The sequence below is a fragment of the Alexandromys fortis genome, unplaced genomic scaffold (assembly GCF_014885135.2).
Source record: "Alexandromys fortis isolate MF-2015 unplaced genomic scaffold, M_Fortis_MF-2015_v1.1 scaffold_3, whole genome shotgun sequence".
In the NCBI taxonomy this organism is placed as follows: Eukaryota; Metazoa; Chordata; class Mammalia; order Rodentia; family Cricetidae; genus Alexandromys; species Alexandromys fortis.
Window position 1 is genome coordinate 15,134,893 of NW_026067909.1, and position 19,688 is coordinate 15,154,580.

The 19,688-nt window shown below is 51.4% G+C and overlaps 1 protein-coding gene across 2 annotated transcripts; it reads right to left on the bottom strand.

Annotated features, from left to right (window-relative positions):
• Positions 1 to 2,001: 2,001 nt before the first annotated feature.
• Npas4 (neuronal PAS domain protein 4) lies at positions 2,002 to 19,350 on the bottom strand. 2 transcript variants are annotated; one of them, XM_050137862.1, is made up of 10 exons: positions 19,095 to 19,350; positions 17,787 to 18,760; positions 7,315 to 8,412; positions 6,409 to 6,560; positions 6,123 to 6,225; positions 5,738 to 6,011; positions 5,444 to 5,553; positions 4,973 to 5,108; positions 3,412 to 4,841; positions 2,002 to 2,736 (listed from the first exon to the last, which is right to left on the bottom strand). In XM_050137862.1, the coding sequence occupies exons 3-10, from the start codon at positions 7,487 to 7,489 to the stop codon at positions 2,708 to 2,710; spliced, it is 2,409 nt and encodes an 802-aa protein (XP_049993819.1). In that variant the 5' UTR covers positions 7,490 to 8,412; positions 17,787 to 18,760; positions 19,095 to 19,350; the 3' UTR covers positions 2,002 to 2,707. The 2 variants fall into 2 exon arrangements, with proteins under 2 accessions (XP_049993819.1, XP_049993818.1); XM_050137861.1 differs by having other exon boundaries at positions 17,787 to 18,799.
• Between the last annotated feature and the right edge of the window lie 338 nt (positions 19,351 to 19,688).

Here is a 19,688-nt window from a genome sequence, read left to right on the forward strand (position 1 = left end):
TGTTTGTAATGTGCGTGTGTGTACAGTGTTGTGCGATGTGTATGTAGTATGTGTACAGTGTGCATGTAAGTTTGTGTGTGTCTGTGTGTGTGCGTGCGCGCGTACAGCCTTGCATGTGTTCTGGAGTGCATTAGAAATCCAAGACAGTTTTCAGGGGTCAGTTGTCTCCTTCCATCATGGATTAAATGCAGATCATCATGTTTGGCACAAACACCTTTATCCATCTTGCCACCTCGCTGTCCCTGTGGTGAGGAGGGAACTAAGACAGGGTCCTCTTGGGGATGATAGTACAGCCTTTTTTTTTTTTTTTTTTTTTTTTTCCGAGACAGGGTTTCTCTGTAGCTTTGGAGCCTGTCCTGGAACTAGCTCTTATAGACGAGGCTGGCCTCGAACTCACAGAGATCCGACTGCCTCTGCCTCCCAAATGCTGGAATTAAAGGCGTGCGCCATCACTGCCTAGTGATAGTACAGCTTTTGACTCCACCGAATACTCATTAAAGGAGGGAAAGGGTGTCAGGTCCCTGTGAATATCTTCATTTCTGTGAGGGAAGGACTTTCTGAAGGGCCTGCCTCTGCAGCTGGGCTTTGGAATAAGAGGGGGCTAGGACTTTTGTGTTTCTTTCTTTCTTTTTTTGTTTGTTTTTTTTTTGTTTTTTTTTTTTTTTGTTTGTTTGTTTGTTTTCAAGACAGGGTTTCTCTGTAGCTTTGGAGCCTGTCCTGGAACTAGCTCTTATAGACGAGGCTGGCCTTGAACTCACAGAGATCCACCTGTCTCTGCCTCCCGAGTGCTGGGATTAAAGGCATGCGCCCAGCTGACTTTTGTGTTTCTGTGGAAAGATCGGAAGCCTGGAGTTGTCCTTTCCTTGAAGAAGAAGCTCTCTAAGTTTCCAGGTCACCCTTGTAGGTCAAAAAAACTAGAGTCAGCCAGGTGGTGGTGGCGCACGCCTTTAATTCCAGCACTTGGGAGGCAAAGGCAGGTGGATCTCTGTGAGTTCGAGACCAGCCTGGTCCACAGAGAAACCCTGTCTCGAAAAACCAAAAAAAAAAAAAAAAAAAAACCCAACTTGAGTCTTTGCTGCGCTTCTTGAGCTGGAAGAGACTTTTGTCTGGTCCTGACAGGGTCTTGTCGTTGCCCTCAGTGTATCTGTGAGAAGGTAGAAGCTTTAGGTCAGAGAGCGATATGAATCTGGGTCTTTCTACCTCCTAATTTTCCTTTGCCAGCCACTAACCATACCTATGGCTATTTTGCCTTTGAGTTTGGAGTTGAACACCCTATTATGACATTTTCTCCTCCACTGACACATTACAACTCTGCTCTACTTTGCAGACTTGGAGGGGGTCAAAGGAGAGGATTATTGGACTCCTGCTCCAACCAACACTGCCCTTCTTGGGGAGTCTGTTATGAGATGACCTAAGGTGGTGATTCACTGGCTTTTGGGGCTGAGAGAACAGCCAAGATGTTGCTCACCTGACCTCTCACTAACTGTGTGTTGGGGTGGGGAGGAGGCGCCTATCATCTAGTTGGTTTATCAGTGAAATGGAGTTCTATTGTAATGATTTAGATATTTGCTCACTGAGAAGCCCTATGCGAGGTTAGCATGCTACAGCTTCCGATTTAAAGATCTAAGGTTCCACAAGGAAATCAGTATCCTACCAGGTCAGGACGGAAAGACCAGAAACCCATATCCAGGACCGACGCCAAGCTGGGCCCTCTTGTCTATCCCCAGGCCCTTTGCTCTCCTGTGAACACTGAAAACCCAGAGCAGAGAGGACTCCAGTGTCTTCAGTGTAGCTTCTGCTTCGGACAAATGCTCAGTCTTCTAGCCCACTGTGGGCATGGAGAGTCAATGGAGAAATGAACAAGTTCATGAAGAGATCCCAGGACTGAGAGGAGAGTCAGCCCGTGTGTCCCTCCCCAGGACTCCCGTCCGGGCTCCTTGTGCTCTTTCCTCCCCACCCTTCCCTTTTCACAGAAGTGCAGGACACCAGAGGTACCAAAAAGGCAAACTGGACTTTATTATAAAGTTGGCTACAAAGTCACCGCAGCACCACGAGGTGGCCACCTGGGCAAGCCCAGGCAGTCTGGCGGCCGGGTGAGTCCTGCACCAGGTACACGCACTCGTGCAAGCACACGTGTGACGGCAGATCTGCCTTCCTCCATCGGAAAGGAATGTAGCGTCTCTTCGCGCCCCCCACCCAAGGCGCGGGGCGCAAAAGTCACAGGAAGGGCCGCCAGGGCGGCAGAGTCCGTCGGAATTGAAATCCCGTTACTGCTTTGTAGAGAATTCTACGTGGGTGTCAAGAGCCCCTCAGGGCACAGGCTAGCCCCTGGTGGGCCATGCCTTTCCCCCACCAAAATCCAGAGGTGGCTTGGCCTCTAGGAGTGGAGAACTGGCCCAGACCCATGGGACAGCGCGGTGGGGAAGTGAGACTCCCCCATTCTCCGCTTGAAATCCATTCAAGGAAGCTCACTACGAGTGAATACAGACTGAAATGGAAACTGGGATTGCTCGAAGTCCCTTGATTTTAAAAAGTTGCTCCCTCCCTTGCCCTCCCCCCTCCCCCCTAAGTCCTTCAGGGCCTGGAGAATCAGATATATCCCCCTTTGGCCCCCAGAATCCCCCCAACAGTCCCGGGGGGGGTGGAGAGCGGCTCCACGTCTTGATGACAATATGCCATACTTGACGACGTTAAGTCACAGACTTATTCAAAACGTTGGTTCCCCTCCACTTCCATCTGGAGAGAGAGAGAGAGAGAGAGAGAGAGAGAGAGAGAGAGAGAGAGAGAGAGAGAGAGAGAGAGATTAGTCAAGCCTATTAGGAAAAAGGGTCCTTGAAGGACTCGGGCTGTGTACAATGTTGATATACATTCTGGGCTTCAAAGGAATCTGCCAAATGAGGGAATGATCTCCAGAGTCGGCAGATGGGGCAATACGGACAGACGGAAGGGAGCTGTGGCTGCAGCTTTAGACAGCACAGGGCCACTGGGATGGAGCTAGGAGCTTGGCACGGACCTTTCTTTCCCCAGCTTCCATTAGCTGTTGCTCTGCATCCCCTTTAGAGGAAGCATTAGCTCTCATCATTTTTTCTATAACTTAAACAAAGTCTCCTTAACTCTAAGGCCTTGATTATTTTTGTCTAGAAAATAGGGGTGGTAACCAGTCTAGGTCCCTCACAAACTTTCAGGCTTTTCCTAAGGGTTGTCCATCACTTTATCCCATATCACCTCCTCTGGCCCGCCAGGTCTACTAATCCTTCTTACAGAGATTTGCATTGTCTTTGCCCTCACTGCCTACCTCAGTGGAAGATGATATTGTCCACTTAATAAAACCGAGGACTGATTCACCTAATCTGCCCAACATCTGACTGGAAGGACAGGGACAGGTGCTCTTGGACATGAGACTGGACTCACCTTCATGGAAGCTGTCTTGAACTTGGCTCTGGAGTTGATGCAACTCATCAGCAAACCCTTCGTAGGGGAATGTTGAGACACTTGTCTCAAAGGCGGTTTCATAGGTGGCCAAGTCCTCCAGGAAGCTGTGATCTTCTGGGGACAGGTTGTTGCAAGGTGACAGGGCCCCTCCTGGGACCTCTGTCTCAGGATCCCCTGAGCCCCATTCCCCATTGGGGTCTGGAGTAGAGAGATCCATGAAGATGTCTTCCACTGGCGTCTCTTCCAGGAATAAATTGTCAGGGTCAACCAGGAAGTCCAGCTCCTGGCATTTCCAGGGCTTCAGATCCAGGCTAAGCACAGGGGGTCCAGCCCCTGACAGGGACAAGTTGGGGTTCAGGGGCTCCAGCCCTCCGAGTGACTCCAGCCCCCCGGTGCCAGCCTCAGCTGAAAAGGGTCTGTCCATGCCCTGAGCCAACTGGCTGATCTGCTGGATGAGGCGATCTATCTCATTTTGCTCTTTCTCAGAGTACTGAAAGAAACTTTGCTTGACTGGAGAGGCCTCGGGTGTGAGCAGGCCTTCAGGCACCAGGGGAACATCCACAGAGAGGGGACCCCGGAGCTGAGCTAGGGCCAGGAGTGTGCAGTCCCCATTACCAGGGCTGCTAGGACTTGGGGGCAACTTCTCATAGAGAAAACTGCATCCCTCCTGGGTGAAGTAAGTCTTGGTAGGGTTGGGGCTCAGTTGCTCTGGGAAGGTTTGGCTGGGACTGTTCAGGTGTGCTTGGAACGCGGTGCTGGGAGGAGTCAGCTGCTCATGGGTGGGACTCCCCAGAGGTTCTGGGAATGTGGCAGTGCTGGGAAGTAGCTGGTCTGGGAAGGTAGAAGTGCATGGAGCCAATTGGTCTTCATAGCTTCTGGCTGAGGTTTCACTCAACTGTCCTTGTAGTGAACTGGTCAGTGGGTCTGGGAAGGTTGCACTGCTGGGTGTCAACTGGTCAGAGAAAGTCACGGTGCTTGGCGTCAGCTGTTCTTGAAGAGAGCTGGATGGAGTGGGCAGGTGAGTCTGGAATGGTTCGTGGAGACTGAAGAGGAAAGCACAGCCCCCTGGCTGATGGGGCGTGTAAGGTGGAGTACACACCAAATCTTTGCTTAGCTCTGCTTGGAGAGAAGGCTCAGGCCTCGGAGGGAATGGCAGGTAACTGAAGTCCAGCTCTTTGGAGGGTTGGGGAAGCTCTTCTGCTGTTGAGATCACACCTAGCTCAGGCGCCCTGGGGAAGGTAGTGCTTCTGGAGCGTCCCAGAGCTGGCATAAAGAGTGGGTTAGAACACTGCTCCTGGGAGAAGACATTCTCAGGGAATGAGGGTAGGACAGCTGGGGTTCCCAGGACATATGCAGCCTGGGTATCTTCAGAGTTTAGCTGCTGGCGGAGGCTCCAGGCTTCCGTGTCACTGGAGGGGAAAGAAGCAGAGGCTTGTAAGGCTTTGCTGTCCATTATCAAAGTCGTTTTCTGAGTTGCATTCTCTCCATGCTGATCTCAGCTCCTCCTCCCCTCTCCACTGTCCTGTATCTTACACCTTACCTGATAGGGTAGTTATTGGCAGTAATAGGGCCTTCTGGACCTTCTGAGTACAGCATGCAATAAATCCATGCCCAGCCTCCGTGCTTGGCTTGAAGTCTCACTACCATTTCTGCCTGGATATCTCCATTTTCAGCCACTGAGGAGAAAGAGAGATACAGGGTTAGCAAGCCCATCAAGTAGCACCACTGACACACCCACCTCTCTCACCTCTACACTGGATTGAGGGAAGTGTGAATTTTCTCCCTTACTACCCTGACCTGCACCTCTAGGCTGCCCACCTTGACCTTAGCGATGTTTCTTAGCTGTGTCCTATGTTACTTTGACTTCTCACCCCAAAATTGACTCTCTAGTCTTCAAAATTGCAGGGCTCAGTGTCTCCTCAACGTCAGTGTGGAGCACAGCCCTTCCTGGCCTATGTCCCATGCCTTCTCCCAGCTTCCTGTGTTATCCACAGTCTCTCAGGACACTCACACAGGCGGTAGTGTTGAGAAGAAGCGTGGGCCAGGTCCTCAGGGTGTAGCAGTCCATACCATGACTTACAGAGCAGTTCGCTGCGCTCAAAGCCCAGGTAGATTAGGACACTGGGAAGGTGGAAAGGGTGAGGTCAGCTTTCTGTTTTTCTTACTTGATGCATGCACTTCACTCCCTCCCAGGTTCTCTGCCCACTTAAGCCCCATTCTCCCTGTCCTGAATCTAAGGCCAAGAGTCTAAGATGCCCTTCCTTCTGCCCTCCCTTCTTACTGGAGTTTGAAGCTCTGGGCTTACCTTTCAGAGATGTCCAGTAGGGCTAGGTCCTTAGCATGCCGGCTCTGGAACATGGCCAGGAAGAGTGAAGCAGGACCAGGGCCAGGGCCAGGGCCAGGGCCAGGGCGGGGTCGTGGCTCCAGTGGGGCACAGAAAGCTGTGAACACGGGGTTTCCTGCCCAGTAGGCTCCAGGTAGATGAGCGTGGAATCGGCCTCGAATAAGCACCAGTTTGTTGCCTGCACTCTGGCGCCGGAGGGACTTGGAGGTGTTGAATCGGCAACGGAAAAGACGATCTAGGTGAGCAAAAATAAAAACGGACTAAGAGAGTGGGCACCAGAGGAAAAGTAGACGGTTGGCACAGGGGGGCACAGGGGTGGGCTGGAGAGTGGAGAAGAAGCCCGTACCAGCATCCAGAGCAGAGGGCATGGTGAGCTGCTGGCGAACAGTGAGATGGTCAGCAGGGTCAATGATGTCGTAGATACTGTCACCCTGGGCAACCAGGTCCACCTAGAAGAATGAAAAAAGAGGTGATCATTAGTGAAGGCAGTAAGAGCCAATCTATGACCAATAGCTTTTCTCAGGGCAGAATACCCCCTCACACCTCCAGGAACTCTCAGTTTCTCGGTAAGGGAAAGCTCATTTTATCCCACATATGCCACAACCCGAGAAGCAAAGACTTTCAGTACTCACCATAGAATGGCCCAGATGCTCGCTCACACTTTCAGACAGGTATAGCAATTTCCCCTCAGCTGTGAACACAAGCAGAAATCCAGGTAGTGCTGCCACGATGTCTTCAAGCTCTTGAGCTGAGAGAAGCCCCGTGGGGCCAGCCAGAGGAGTGCCTGTAGGGCGAAAATATCTGGTGAGTCAGGGTAAGACTCGGGTACAAAACAGAAATGAGGAGGGCATCATCTGAGTTGCAGAGAAGACAGGAAATTCTCGCAGCAGACCCAGCTCTGCAAACACCTGTTGACCCTATGCTTGTGGATTTTGGCCAAGTAACCTGTTGCTCAAACTATCTAGCCAGGGAGCCCTCAGACTTCCGAGCCCCGCGGGAACCTCCGCAGCACTGAGCGATCAGCACTGTGGACAGAGCTCCCCCGAAGGGATTGGAGTTCAGCACCGCGGACAGCACTCCTCGGAAAAAGACTGTCGTTTTAAGTACCGCGGACAGCGCGGGTGGGCGTGCTGGTTTCAGAACCTCGGACAGCACCCCAGAGCGGAGAAAGACCCTCTGCATATCCTAGAACAAGCTGCTCTCCCCAGACTTCGCCTTTGCAGGCTTTTCCTGCAGCTTGCCAGGCTTCCTTCCGTCCACTCTCCGGGTTCCTGAAGTGCCTCTGAAGCAATGGGAACCTAGACCATTCTATTTTAGCTCTCCATATTCCACAAATCTGGCTAGAACCATCATCAGTCAGGCTAGTTTAGACAGAGCTCAGGAGAAAAAGTAGGAAGTCTGGAGTCCCCTCAAGTCCCTTCTCTCCACAGTCTTCCACTACGCTGTCCTAGACAAGCGGCAATTTCAGCGCGTTCCCTCAGCTCCTACATCCCTGGTCCCTGTTGGCTATAGTCTCCTGGTAGCCCAAGCTTGCTCACCTCCAGCAAAGAAGACACCCTTGCGAGTGTAGATGCAGGCAAGACTCATAATGTGCAGGTAGGACAGCCGGACCTTGTCCGCTTCAGCCAACGGCAGCAGTTCCTTGAGGTTCCGGATCTCGGCGTTGATCTGGTCCCGGCGCGCCTTGGAGGCGCCCTTGGTGGATCGGTACATGACTGCCGGCTGTGGAGCTCCAGCTCCGGCTCCCGAACACCTGCGATCCTGTCCCGATGCACCGGAGGCTTCTTCCTTGCTTTCGCTCAGGCTCTCGCTCGCTCCCGGCTCCACTCCTGGGCTCCGCTCGGTAGCGCTGCCCCCCTCGCCTGCCTCGATCCGCCTTATATAGCTCCTGGCAGGCGTGGGGGGCTCGTTTTAGAGACGGGGGGGGGGAGCGGGAGGCGGGAGGCTGGGCTAAAGCAAGCTGCAGCGGGAGCCACTGGCTGGGGAGGGGGGGCGCTCCTCCTCCCTCCCTGGCTTCCTACGTCATCTTGTGACGTAGAACAGGAGAGGGAGGGGGCGGAGGAGAGGGGGGAGAAGAAGGCTGCGGAGGGGGCCGGCTGGCGAGATCTGTGCAGAGCCAGGCAGGGAGTGCAGGGACCCAGAATTCCTATTGTATTCTATTGGGAGGAGGGATAGTGCACGGGTTAGGGTGGTCTGAAGACCTTGGCAAGAGAGTTTGTAGAAGGACAAGGACGGGCTGATACCAACACTGAGTTTTCTAAGGAGGCAAAGGATAGGGAGGGGAAGGGTCTTCTGCGAATTTGCCCCTATTTGCCAGGCAAAGGTCAAAGTCACGTGAGAAACTTTCCTTGGCTTTGGGGAAGGGGTTAGGTCACATCTGGGGGTCTTTTCTAGGGTCTATTCAATCTGAAAGCCCTTAGCACTTTCAAATAAATAATCCCCTCCTCCCCACCAAGCCCTGGCCTGAGGGTCTAAATCTCTAGGATAGAGTGGAATGGTGGTCCTGGGGGGAAGAGACCAGTTGAATTCGGCCTTGACCTTATATCCCGAGCAGCACAGGAAGACAAACATCACCTTGTGATCTGCAGTGATTCTTCATTCCTTTATCAGTTAACCTTGGCCATCTGTGGGGGAAACTGAGGCAAGGACCCAGGGCCTGGTGAGGATCTGGGTCTGCATTTGGGCCTCCCCGCACCCTCTCCAGCTTGCCAGCCCCCAAGGCGAGCTGTTCCCCCGCCCTCTTGCAAGCCCCAGTCTTCGGCGGGCTGGGGGCGGGGGCGGGGCTGGGGGAATCCCAGCTCCATATTAGGACAGGAATCCTCCGGCGGCTGCGGCTGCGGCGGCGGCAGGCGGGGCCTAGCGGCCTCCGCACTGTTCGGGAGAGCTCCCCCCACCGCTTCAGCGGGGAAGAGGGGGAGGCAGCCAAGAAACCAGGGTCTGCTGGGCCTTCCGTGATTACAGCACCTACCCAAGACCCTTATTTTCTGCCAAGCTCCCCTTCCCATCTCCCTCCGGTTCTTGCTCCATTTTTAGCGCCAAGACTCCTCATTCTGTCTTTCCACTTTTTACTCTCTCTCTCTCTCTCTCTCTCTCTCTCTCTCTCTCTCTCTCTCTGTGTGTGCGCGCGCGCGTGCATGCACGTGTATGTGTGTGCGTGTATGTGTGCTTGTGTTTGTGTGTGTGTGTTTCCTTTTTCCCCCCTTCCTCCATTGAATGTTGGGCAGTCTGTCTTGGTTTTGAGGACTTCCCAAGCTCCTGAAAACTGCACCTTTGATTAAATTATCTGTCTTTGTCCAGCTTATCTCCATAGGGTGTCCTTCCTAGTCACTGTATACAATTGCTCTCTACACAGGGAATGGGTAGCCTCATGAAGGAGAAAGCAATGGTCTATGGAAACTTTTTGCCTGAAATCTCATTTAGAGTAAGCACATGTAAAAACACTTTTAGGGCCAGTAAAAAGAAGACCAATTTAAAAAGTTGAGTGAGAGGGGCAGTCGTGGCTGTAGAAAGTCACAGAGGTAGAGATAAATTTTGACACCAAAGAGAAAAGTTCGTGGTCAAGGAAACCCCCATTCCTCTTAGTAGGGGTGGTAGCAAGAGAAGCCATGTGAGGAAAAGGAGTGTTGGAAGAGGATGCCTGCAGGAATGGGGCTACCGATTAATGGTAGAGCAAACTTCTAGCATGCTCAAGGCTTGAATTCAATCCCCAGTGATGCCAAATGCAGTGGGGGGGGGGGAGAAGGAAGAAGTACATGGTTGTAGAGACCCTATCCTGATGTTTTGTACCATTTTGATAGAGACTGAAAACATCCACTTAAACCATCATGTGGCAAGTGGATTTGCTTGTTTCTCAGTACTGAGGATGGGACCAGGGCTTTGTGCATGCTGGACAAGCATTCTATTACTGAGGCTCATCCCTAGCCTTTCTTCCTCACAGACAGATGCTTTAAGCCTTGGCTAGGAGACATTCTTGGTATCTAAGTTGTGTCTCTCTCCGGGGGTCCAGCTAGTCTCCCTCCCAAGCAGTTCGAGCAGCCCGGCTGTGATAACGAGGGGGATGGTGGCCACTGTCCGTGGTGCTGAATATTGCCTTGCCAATCAGATTGGCCACGGCCTACCTGTTAAATCAAAGCAGAGGTGGGCCTCAGGATAGACCAGGGTGGCAGGAAGCAGCTGCCATCCTCTTTCCTAAAAATATATATGGGCTTTTTACAGGGATGGGGGGGTCAAGACTCCTGGGCTCTACGAAATAGTTAAACTAGGCTTAAGAGAGTTAGTTAGGCTCAAGGGAAGAATCCTTAGGTTTTTCCAGGAGAATGGACTAGGGATAAAGAACTTTGGAATGGGAGAAGGGTCTAGAAAGGAACGAGGGAGGGGTGGAGGAGGGATCATCCTAGTTTGACTACTCTGATTCAAGTTGAGAAGCTCTGTGTGCCCCCAATGTCTCCTCTCCCTAGGCCAGCTCCTTCTCCTCTTGCCTCCCACCTCCACGAAACTATTTTTAACTGTGCAGAACCAAAAATAGCCTGGCAGCCGCTTCAGGCCGTGGGAGAAGAGCTATTTATATCACCAGTGACGGTTCTGAAATAGCAGGCAGGAGGAGGGGGCGGCTGGCACGCTAGAGAGCTCCTGGCCGCTGCTAAAAATACTGTCAGTGTGAGTCATCCTGGCCTGGCTGAGTCACCCCACTCTCCCCCCCCCCAAGCGGCAGGCAGCAGCAGCAGCAGAACAGAATTGGAAGTCTGAGATGGGGGAGGCATCACAATCTTTGGTTATGGGAAAGTGGGCAAGGAGTGAGTTGGGAAAGGGGCTTTGGGGTCTCTCTCTCTCTCTCTCTCTCTCTGTGTGTGTGTAGAAGGAAAAGGTGGGGGTGTATAAGAGACTCCCAGCACTTACTGGGTGAGCATGCAGCATTTGCAGCTCTGCTCTCCTGCAATAGGATGATTGAGCAATTGAAGGGGAGATGTGTGTGTGTGTGTTGTGTGTGTGTGTGTATACTTGACTGAAGCTGTGTTGCATGTTCTGTGTCTGCATCCAAGCCTATCTGTCTGAACACACTTGTCTATCTGCATCCATGTATCTGTTTGCATGTGTTTTGTAGCTGGGGTCTGCATCCTTGCATGTCTACACATTTGCCAGTACCTGCATTTGCATTTTTTAATCTGTCTGTGTTTTTCTAAGTCTCTACCTTCCTGTGTTGCATGCAGTTTTGTATTTTGTGCTTACATTTACTTGTTTTACAGCTCTCTGTGTGTCTGTGTCCATATCTGAGTTGGCCTTGGGCCTTTTCTCACAGAATTAGATGGTTTGCATAAACTGCGTGCTTCCTGAGACCCTTTGCAGCTTCCCTTGCCCACTCTGATACCATGTTTTGTTGTTTTGCATCATCTACCCTTTGCCCATCCCTCACCACCAAGCATCTCTCTTTCTAACTCTCAGCCTCTAATTATTTGCAAAGGCCTCTCTGCTGCATGCAGTCTCTGCAGTGGAGAAAAACAACTTCATAGGAACACTCCCCTTCCTCTGGAACCATCCCGAATCTTCTCTGGCCTGCAGGAGTATGTGGTTTTTCATCACTCCATATTTGGGGAGCTGAGAGAAGGGCTTTCTTTAGTTCTAAAAAAAATTGCTGGTGTGGGCACAGGCATGTGTAGCACGCACATACACACAGAGACACACACACAACTGAGAGAATGAGAGAGAAAAAAATATCAAGGTCCCTTCTTTACTGAGCAGAGCTCGCATCTGTTGCCATGGAAACCCACCCACTCCTTCCCCGAAAAATCACCAAGAAGAGGTGATGGCAACGAGAAGGGATTGGCTGATTCCTTTCTCTATTTTTTCCGAAAAAGGCCTTTTTATAGCAAGAACAGGCCATGAGATTCCTTGCCCCTGTCTTGCACAGCTTCACTGGGACCCTAGAGGGACATCACCCCTCAACCCCTATTAGAGAATAAGTGATGTATCTTTTTCAGAGATTTTTCCAAGAGAAAGACCTCCTGAGGAGTTGGAAGGTGGGTGGAGGATTTGGTTCTTCAGAATATCATGGAGACTCCTGGCTGCTTTTTCTCAAAAATTGGAGCGAGGATGTTGATAGAGGATTGTCAGTGTGCGTGTGGTGTTTGTCTGCACAAGTGTGTCTATGAGAAAGGGAAGGGGAGATGAAAGGAAGGAGAGGGAGGGAAGGGAAGAGAGAGAATGAAAAAATGAATGAATCACTTGCTAGGGCTTCAGGGAGGAAAAGGTGCCGAGGGATGTGGCATTCAGAGATCATGTGAGCAGAGAGGAGAACAAGATGACAGCTTAAACTAAATGATGCAATGAATGGCTGCAAGCTCCCTTCATGGAAGCTCCAGGAAAGCTGGGACTAGAGCTGGCCAGGAGAACACAGAAGCTTACTGCTCCTGACTGGAGTGTCAGTCTGACTCTCAGCGGCCTCCTGCAAAGCCTGGCCACCAGCCACTGCAGCCATGTTGCTCTCTCAAGTGAACTCCAGCACCCTGCCAAATGGCTGAATGGTAGAGAGGAAGAGAGATTCCTTGTTTCCTCCTTGGCTTGGCTTGCTCCAGAAATGGGGTCACCGAGGACTGTAAAGCAGACCAAAAATCTGACTCTATCGAAAGATGCATCTCCATCCTAGAAGGCTATCACCACCCTTAGCAAGCAAGGATGTGGCCTATATGGTAGACTTAAAAGCTGCGGCATAAGGGATGGAGGAACTTGATGTTTCTCTTAGACATTTTCTTCTTCATTTATTTACCTATCATGGCAGGGACATACAGGTGTCATGGTGTACATGTGTGGAGGTCAGAGGATAACTTTCAGAAATCAGTTCTTTCACTTCATCACATGGGTTCTGGGTGGGGATCAAACCCAGGTCATCAAGCTTGCCAGCAAGGGCCTTAGCTTTCCGAGCCATTCTATCCGCCCCCCCTTAGATACTTTCTCAGGACTAATATGATTAGCATTATTGTGTTCATTATATAGTTGGTGAAATGAAGACCAGAAATGGATAATGACAAAGTCACACAGCAAAGTGCAGGCAATGCTGTGCTTTAAGCTAGCCCCCCCCCCCCACTGAAATTTATTCTCTTGCCACATTGAACAAAAGTGGGACCTATAGATTATGGCCCCAAATAAAGTCTGGTCCACTGCTTATTTCTACAAACAAAGTGTTACTAGGACAGATCCAAATCCATTAGTTCACTTATGAATGATGCCCATCTTCACACAGCGACAGAATGATGTAAATGCAGAAGGGACCAGACACAGGCAAGCCAAAATGTCTACTACCTGCCTCTTGACAGAAAAGGCTTGCCATCTTTAGAGCAGAGACAAGGAAGCAGCTCTGTCCCAGCCATCCCCCGTCATTGTCTCTCTCTGTAAAGATCTCTGGTCTCAGAACAAACCACGCTGTCACTTCATCTCTCTTTCTTAAGAACCTGGGAAGTCCTTACTAATGTCTAAAGACCATGAATGCATGGCTCTCCCATACAGAAGAGATTCTGCAAACCCCACGGACAGCATGAATTCCAGCTGGCAGTGAAGAGGCAGCTTACCCCACCCATCTTAGTCTCTTTGGGACTGCATTTTGGGAAGTTTTTGTTGTTTCATAGGGAGGTTAAGTTGTTATCAGGAAGACCAATTTTTCTTTTTCTTTTTTTTTCTTTTTTTTTGGTTTTTTGAGACAGGGTTTCTCTGTAGCTTTGGTGCCAATTTTTCTTATAAGGAAAGATGAGCATACTATGAGATATCAGGCTTCCTGCTGTCTCTAATCTGACTCAATGGCAGAACACGCACCTTCCCAGAGAGGGCGAGCAACAAGCCAGAATGAGATGAACTCAAAACTAAAAATCCATGTTTCTCTGTTTCCACATTCTTTCTGTTTTCTTTTTAAAATCTAGGTTTTCTTATATCATTCTTTGGAATTGGTGGACTTGCAATCCCATAAATGTTTTCCAGAAGGTTCTCTGGCAGTGCTCAATCCTGTCATCATGGTGCACCGCCTATCTGACGGAATGCTAGCCCTCAAGTAGAGCTGGCTTGTGAAGCATCGAGCTGGCTTCAGCTGCACCCCTATGGGCTGTTTTCCTTCTCCTCCGGCCTTTTCATTGTGAGATCACCCCCTCAATCCTACTTGCTCATAGAAGCACTTAGAACGTTTTATCTATTTATGGTTATGAAATCAACAAATCTCATGTGAAGAGGGTACATGCTGGTACCCACGCATGGAAACGGTCAGAGCCAGGGAAGTGGGCTGGGCAGAGGTGAGGGATAAGGAGGGATAGAGAGGGTAGGAGTGGGGAGACTAGAGCCTGGGTGGAAAAACTGTAAGGTGTCTGGGCAAGGCTTGTGGACAGGACTGATGGAGGGGGCCTTCTCCAAGGAGGGGAGAAAAACTAATTCGCGAGACACACTTTAAAAATTTAGACTAGGCCCCCCACTGCCTCAGTGGCCTGACCCCAGCCCTCTAGATCTGGGGCCTCACATACTGTCTGTGATCTTCCTCAGCAGGTGAACTCTTCCCTGCCCCAGTGGTCTGGTGATGACTACCACATCCCTGCCGCTCTCACAGCCCCGCCTGTACCTCTTCCTTACTGCTCCTTACTGAGTGTGTTCTAGCCTAACCTCAAATCCAGTATATAGCAGAGGATGACCTTGAACTCCTGCTCCTCCTGCCTCCACCTCCCAATGCTAGGTGTGCGCCTGTTTTGTTGCTTGTTCCTTGTCTACTACCCCATCCCCTGCCACCATGTTGCCACCACAGGACTGGGCAGGAATCAGGGACAAAGTGGGTGGATGCGATGCTCACGACATGGCCAGCCTCTGTGGTGGATGCTGGCAGTGGGGGAGACATGAGCCTGGCTTTAACATCATGGGGCCTCCACGCTGGTAAGAAGATAATGCTAGCAAGCCATATGAATGAGAGATTGTCATGGAAGAAGCATCCGGGGTACTTGGGCTGAAATATAAGGGACAACCAAGCCTAGGGAGTTGGCAGTGGGCTCCCTAGGGAGGTGTGTTTGAGCTATGTTGTTGGGAGTCAAGTGGACAACTGACTGGTTGTGCTGGGCGGGGGGAGCAGGGTGGAATGAACTGGAGCATGGTCCTGAGGCTTTAGAAGGTGTGGTGGGTCCTAGTGGTAGAAGCTAACAAGTGCATCAGTTAGGTGGACACCAGGCAGTGCTGTAGGGGAGCTGGCCCCCCACTTTAACCCACAGCTGTGGCTTCAGGAGCTGTGCTGGGAACAGGCCTGAGATGAGGTGACCAAGGTGCAGCCTTTAGCCACCATGGCTGTCAGAAAGTGTGAGGAGCAACCCAGACTCCTCCCAGGCTGTGCTTTGGTGACCCAGTCTCCGTCCTGCCCTTCCCTCTTTTCTAGCTATGGCCAGTTTCTGGCATCCTGTTCTCTGCAGCCCGTGGGCACACGCAAGCCCCTTGCCTCTCTCTACACCTGACTCTCATTATCCCCATTATCTCAGCTCAGCTATCACCACAGAAAGTCTTCCCTATCAGCCCAGAGCTCCAGCTCTAGGTTCCCTGACATCTGTGCTTCTGTCACCCGTCATGAGAGGCAATTTTGACTTTGTCCTATTGATGAGTTGGTCGCTGTCTTCCCTGGCCTCTACTGGAGCCCCTGGGTAGGAGTGGTCTGCTTTGGGAGCAAAGTACCCCTGTATATTTGTAAAAAACAAACAAACAAACAAACAAACAGAAAAAAAACTAGGGGCTGGAGAGATGGCTCCGCAGTTAGAAGCACTGACTACTTCTTCCAGAGGACTCAGGTTCAATTCCCAGCACCCAGCTCACAACTGTCTGAAACTCCGGTTCCAGGGGACCTGACACTCTCATACAGACACACATGCAGGCAAAACACCTGCACATAAAATAAAAATAAATGAATTATTTTTAAAATTCTAAAAGACAGAAAGAATTGAGATACATTTCTCGGTGGCCAGAAGACTGAAAGGGGTTGAGGGGCCAACAAGAAATGGAGCTTGCTACTGAGACTAAGAACCTGAGTTCAATCCCCAGGGCCAGCATGGTGGTAAGAGAGAACTGACTCCCACACACTGTCCTCTGACCTCCACACACAGACCATGGTGCACGGCCACCCACACACGTGCACACAAAATAAACAAAAATGTGACTGAAAAGACAACAAGAGGAGTTTGAACAGACAGAATTTTCACGTAGAGGCAGAAAGACAGCCAAGGCAGGGGAGACCAGAGGGTGGGGACTGGAGGGAGGCTCAGACCGAGTCTTGCTTCTATTGTGACAATGGCAGGCATTACTATTTCATGTGTCAGTATCAAACTGCCTGGTCTACATAGCAAGTTCCAGGACAGTCAAAGGAACACAGAGGAGCCCTGTCTCAAAACAAAACAAACAAACAAATAGAAAAGAACAAGGTGAACTACCTAGTCAAAGCACTCAGAACAAGGCCATAGGCATGGAAGGAACGGAGCAGGGATAGGTGTAGAATGGGTGTGGCCATTATCTTAAAGAGAATATAATTTGGAATAAGATCATACAGAAGTGGCTCAGCTAGGTTTATGGCCCTGTGTGCTTCCTGCATCCTTGGTCTATAAATGCTGGATGGAGGCGTCCAGGGTAGGGGCTGAAATATCTCCAAAGAGAAGGATAAAGATATCAGCGGAGTCCTGAGGAAACTGGGGGATATAGCAACTGATCCTGAGGGTTTGGATTCAGACCCCTTCCTGTGTATCAGTGGGGTATCCTCACCCCCTTCAAGGGCAGAATGGAGCATCCAGGTCAGTACCAATGTATTCCTAAGGAGTCAACAACTGAAATCCTTGGCCGTCTTTCTAGAAGACAGCCTGACCATGTTCTTACCCAGTTTAAATTCCAGCTCCTGTTTCCCTTAACCCAAAGCTCCCTGTGACTGATGCCTCCTCTCTCTGTTCTGCCCAGGTTTGCAGGCCATCACAGACCCCAGCTTTATGTTCCTGTGTAACATCACCTGAGTGTCCCCACTGACGTGAAGTATACAGGCGCATCAAGTGCCCAGACCTTATGTGCCTGGTGTGGGGATCAGCTCATAGAGCAGAGGCCATATGTAGGCTTGTCCTGAGCATGCAGAGGAGGCATTTTCAGAGAACATCCCAATAGGCCTGGGCCAGAGGCAGAAGGGAAACCCTAGGAGCAACCAACAAGAGACTCTGAGAGCAGAGATCTGGGGACACCTCCACCCCTGCAAATGCTGCAACCACAGTTGGCTGAACCATAGCAAGAAGCAGAGAAGCAGCCATTCTGGTCTGTTGCTGGAGAAGCTTCTGGAACTAGGGAAGGATGAGCACTGTGTGGGTGAGGAGGGGACACCAGGAAGCTGCGGAGGAAAGGACCATCTGGTGAAGGGGAAAGCTCCTGAATGGCCCAGCCCTGGCTGAGAATTCCTCTGCCAAGGATTCAGAGATCTGAGATGAAGAGGAAGTGAGTTTAGCCTCGGTGCCAGCAGACTGTTTGAGGCAGAGGAAGAGCCCCAGGCAGAAGGATCAGGAGACAAAGATTCTAGCCCTAACTGCCACCAGCCCACTGGGGGCACCATGCAAGCCCCTTCTCCTCTCTGGGCCTCCGTTTCCCTATTTGAAGTGAAAGGTTACCAGTATATTTAGCCTTAGAGTATTATCCACCCCATCTGGCCTCCTGAGTGTCTCTGGATCCTGGTCCCACTTGGCTCAGCACCTCTCAGGCTTTGGAATTGCAATACTGCACAGTGAAACCCAGTTTAGGTGGGGATGAGCCCATGTGCCCGGTGCTAGGGTCTGAAAGAGCCCGAAGTCTCCAGAGGACCATGCTTCTCAGATCTGGGTGAGCAGAGTCCCCTGCGATCCCCGAACACCAAGCCTGTATGGACTTGGGGAAATACATACTTCCTAAGGCTGTAGCTCAGGGGAAAGCATGTGGTTCATTGGCTTTTTCCCTCATTAGATCCAACCCAACCAGGGCCATTCTTACAGGTCTGTACCTACTTCATTAGGGGACTCACCATTGGAGGAGTCCGATGTGGTCCAAAATGCACAAAACAGACCCCTGCTTATCCTGAGGGTGGTCTGCCCAGCCTGCGCCTGAAGTAGCTACTGTCTCTGCTTCCTTAACTTCAGTCTTGTGGAAGGAAAAAGATCCTCTCTGCCCGGTCCCTCAGGCAGCCATAGATGGACCCCACAGTCTAGCCCAAACACCCACTTTCAGAGACTCTCAGAGGCCCAGTGGAAGAGGGCGCTCCTTTGAGGTCATCTCTCTTGGGTGAGTGAAGGCGGGTGTAGGATGAAGTAACCCAAGAGCCACAGGCACAGTTGGAGACAGTAGATCCTGAAACATATCTTTGGCTCACATAGAGCAGTGACCTTGTGTGTCAATCAAAGGCTGGCCTCTGGAGTCAGGAGCCAGTGTTCTGGGTTCTAATCTCAGCAACAAATATACTGCCTTGCCTTGTGGCCTTGGCAAATGATGTCTCTTTGAAGACAGCCTCGGTTTACCCCTTTGCGCATTGTAGGCTTGGCCCTGGCAATAGGTGCCCCTTGGAAGCACCATTCAAGGTTCCAGGGGTAGGTGCTACACCCAAACCACTAATGTTGATCTAGATCAGATCCACTCTGGCTCCCCAACCCTGGTCCAGAATGGAGACCTGCAGATGTCTGGTTGTACATCTCTAGATGGCCAAGTACATCATGGTGTCCTCTGTCAGGTGTCATCACGACTGGGCAGAGGGTCCAAGGGGCTGCATCCACATGGCTCTGAGGGTTCCTGCCAGTGTCCAGCAGGACACATTTCCATCCAGAAGCCAAGTGGCATTTGCAGGCAGTCTAGGAGAGGTTTGACTCCAGAATGTTCCAGAGAGCTGGTGGGCTGAAAGAAGTCTTCAATGGAAGCAGGCAGCGTCCTGGCCATGGAGTCCATGGGGTCCAGAAGTTTGTCCAGAAAGGCCACTGGTCCAGAAAATCCACCTAAGACCTGGAGTTGCTGGGGAAGAAGAGACAGCTGGTACGGAGGCGGAGTTGTCTGGGTGCAGGGCAAGGGAGAGAGAGGAACAAAATGTATTAGTAGTCTGCAGGGTTAAGAAACATGGGGTTTTCCCGGGCCAGGAAGCCAGGCTCCCTGGTCTCGGGCCTATGTCCCCCAGAAACTAGTCATGTGACTCTGGTCAATCACCACTCTTCTCTGTGCCTCAGTTTGCCTTTCAGTTTAGGAAGAGAGCCGAGTTTTCCTGGGATCCCAATCGACTTCAAGCCGTGGCCCAGGAATAAAAGACTTAAACAGGGGCTGAAAGGAGGCCCGAGGGCCGCGAGGTCCTCACCTGGCGTTGTCCCTCTTGTGGCCTTTTCTGTAGGATCTCCAAGCATGAATAGGCCTGGCATCGTGTTTCCTTCCAAGGTTTCTATAAGAGTCTCACCTCTTGGGGGTAGGGGATGAGGGGTTAAGGGCAAGACCTCCTCTCTCCAAGGTTGAAACGTCCCCCCCAAAGGTGAAGGGCATTAAGATGAGAATGGGGTGGGGCGATGGCTCCGGGGGGGGGGGCTTTCAAGGCCGGCCAGGACTCCGCCACTCAGGGGCGGGGGCAGCTCCTGAGCTCTGGCGAAGCCGCCACTCTGCCAGTTGCCTTAAAAAGGCGCCAGCGCGCGCGCATCAGCAGAAGGGCTGCGGCTCTCTTCCAAAATAGGCAAGAACTGGGAGGCCGCGAGAGACGAGCTGCGAGGAGTGCAGACGTCACGCAGGGCCTCCCTCCTCCCGGCCGCCCCCCCTCCGTCTGCATCACGTTGCCATGGCAACGGAGTGCCGCGGTAACAGATGAATGAGCTTCAGCAAGCAGAAGAGCCCACAGAGACGCGCACTTCCTCCGCGTATCAGCTAACAGGGATGCAGAGAGAAGGGATGCAGGCGCAAGCAGAAG

Coding starts and splice junctions, on each gene's coding strand:
- Npas4 (XM_050137862.1), bottom strand. CDS start 7,489: ATGTACCGATCCACCAAGGGCGCCTCCAAGGCGCGCCGGGACCAGATC. Junction 6,012..6,122: donor GCCCTCTGCTCTGGATGCTG/GTACGGGCTTCT, acceptor TTGCTCACCTAG/ATCGTCTTTTCCGTTGCCGA. Junction 5,109..5,443: donor TTCTCAACACTACCGCCTGT/GTGAGTGTCCTG, acceptor CTTTCTCCTCAG/TGGCTGAAAATGGAGATATC.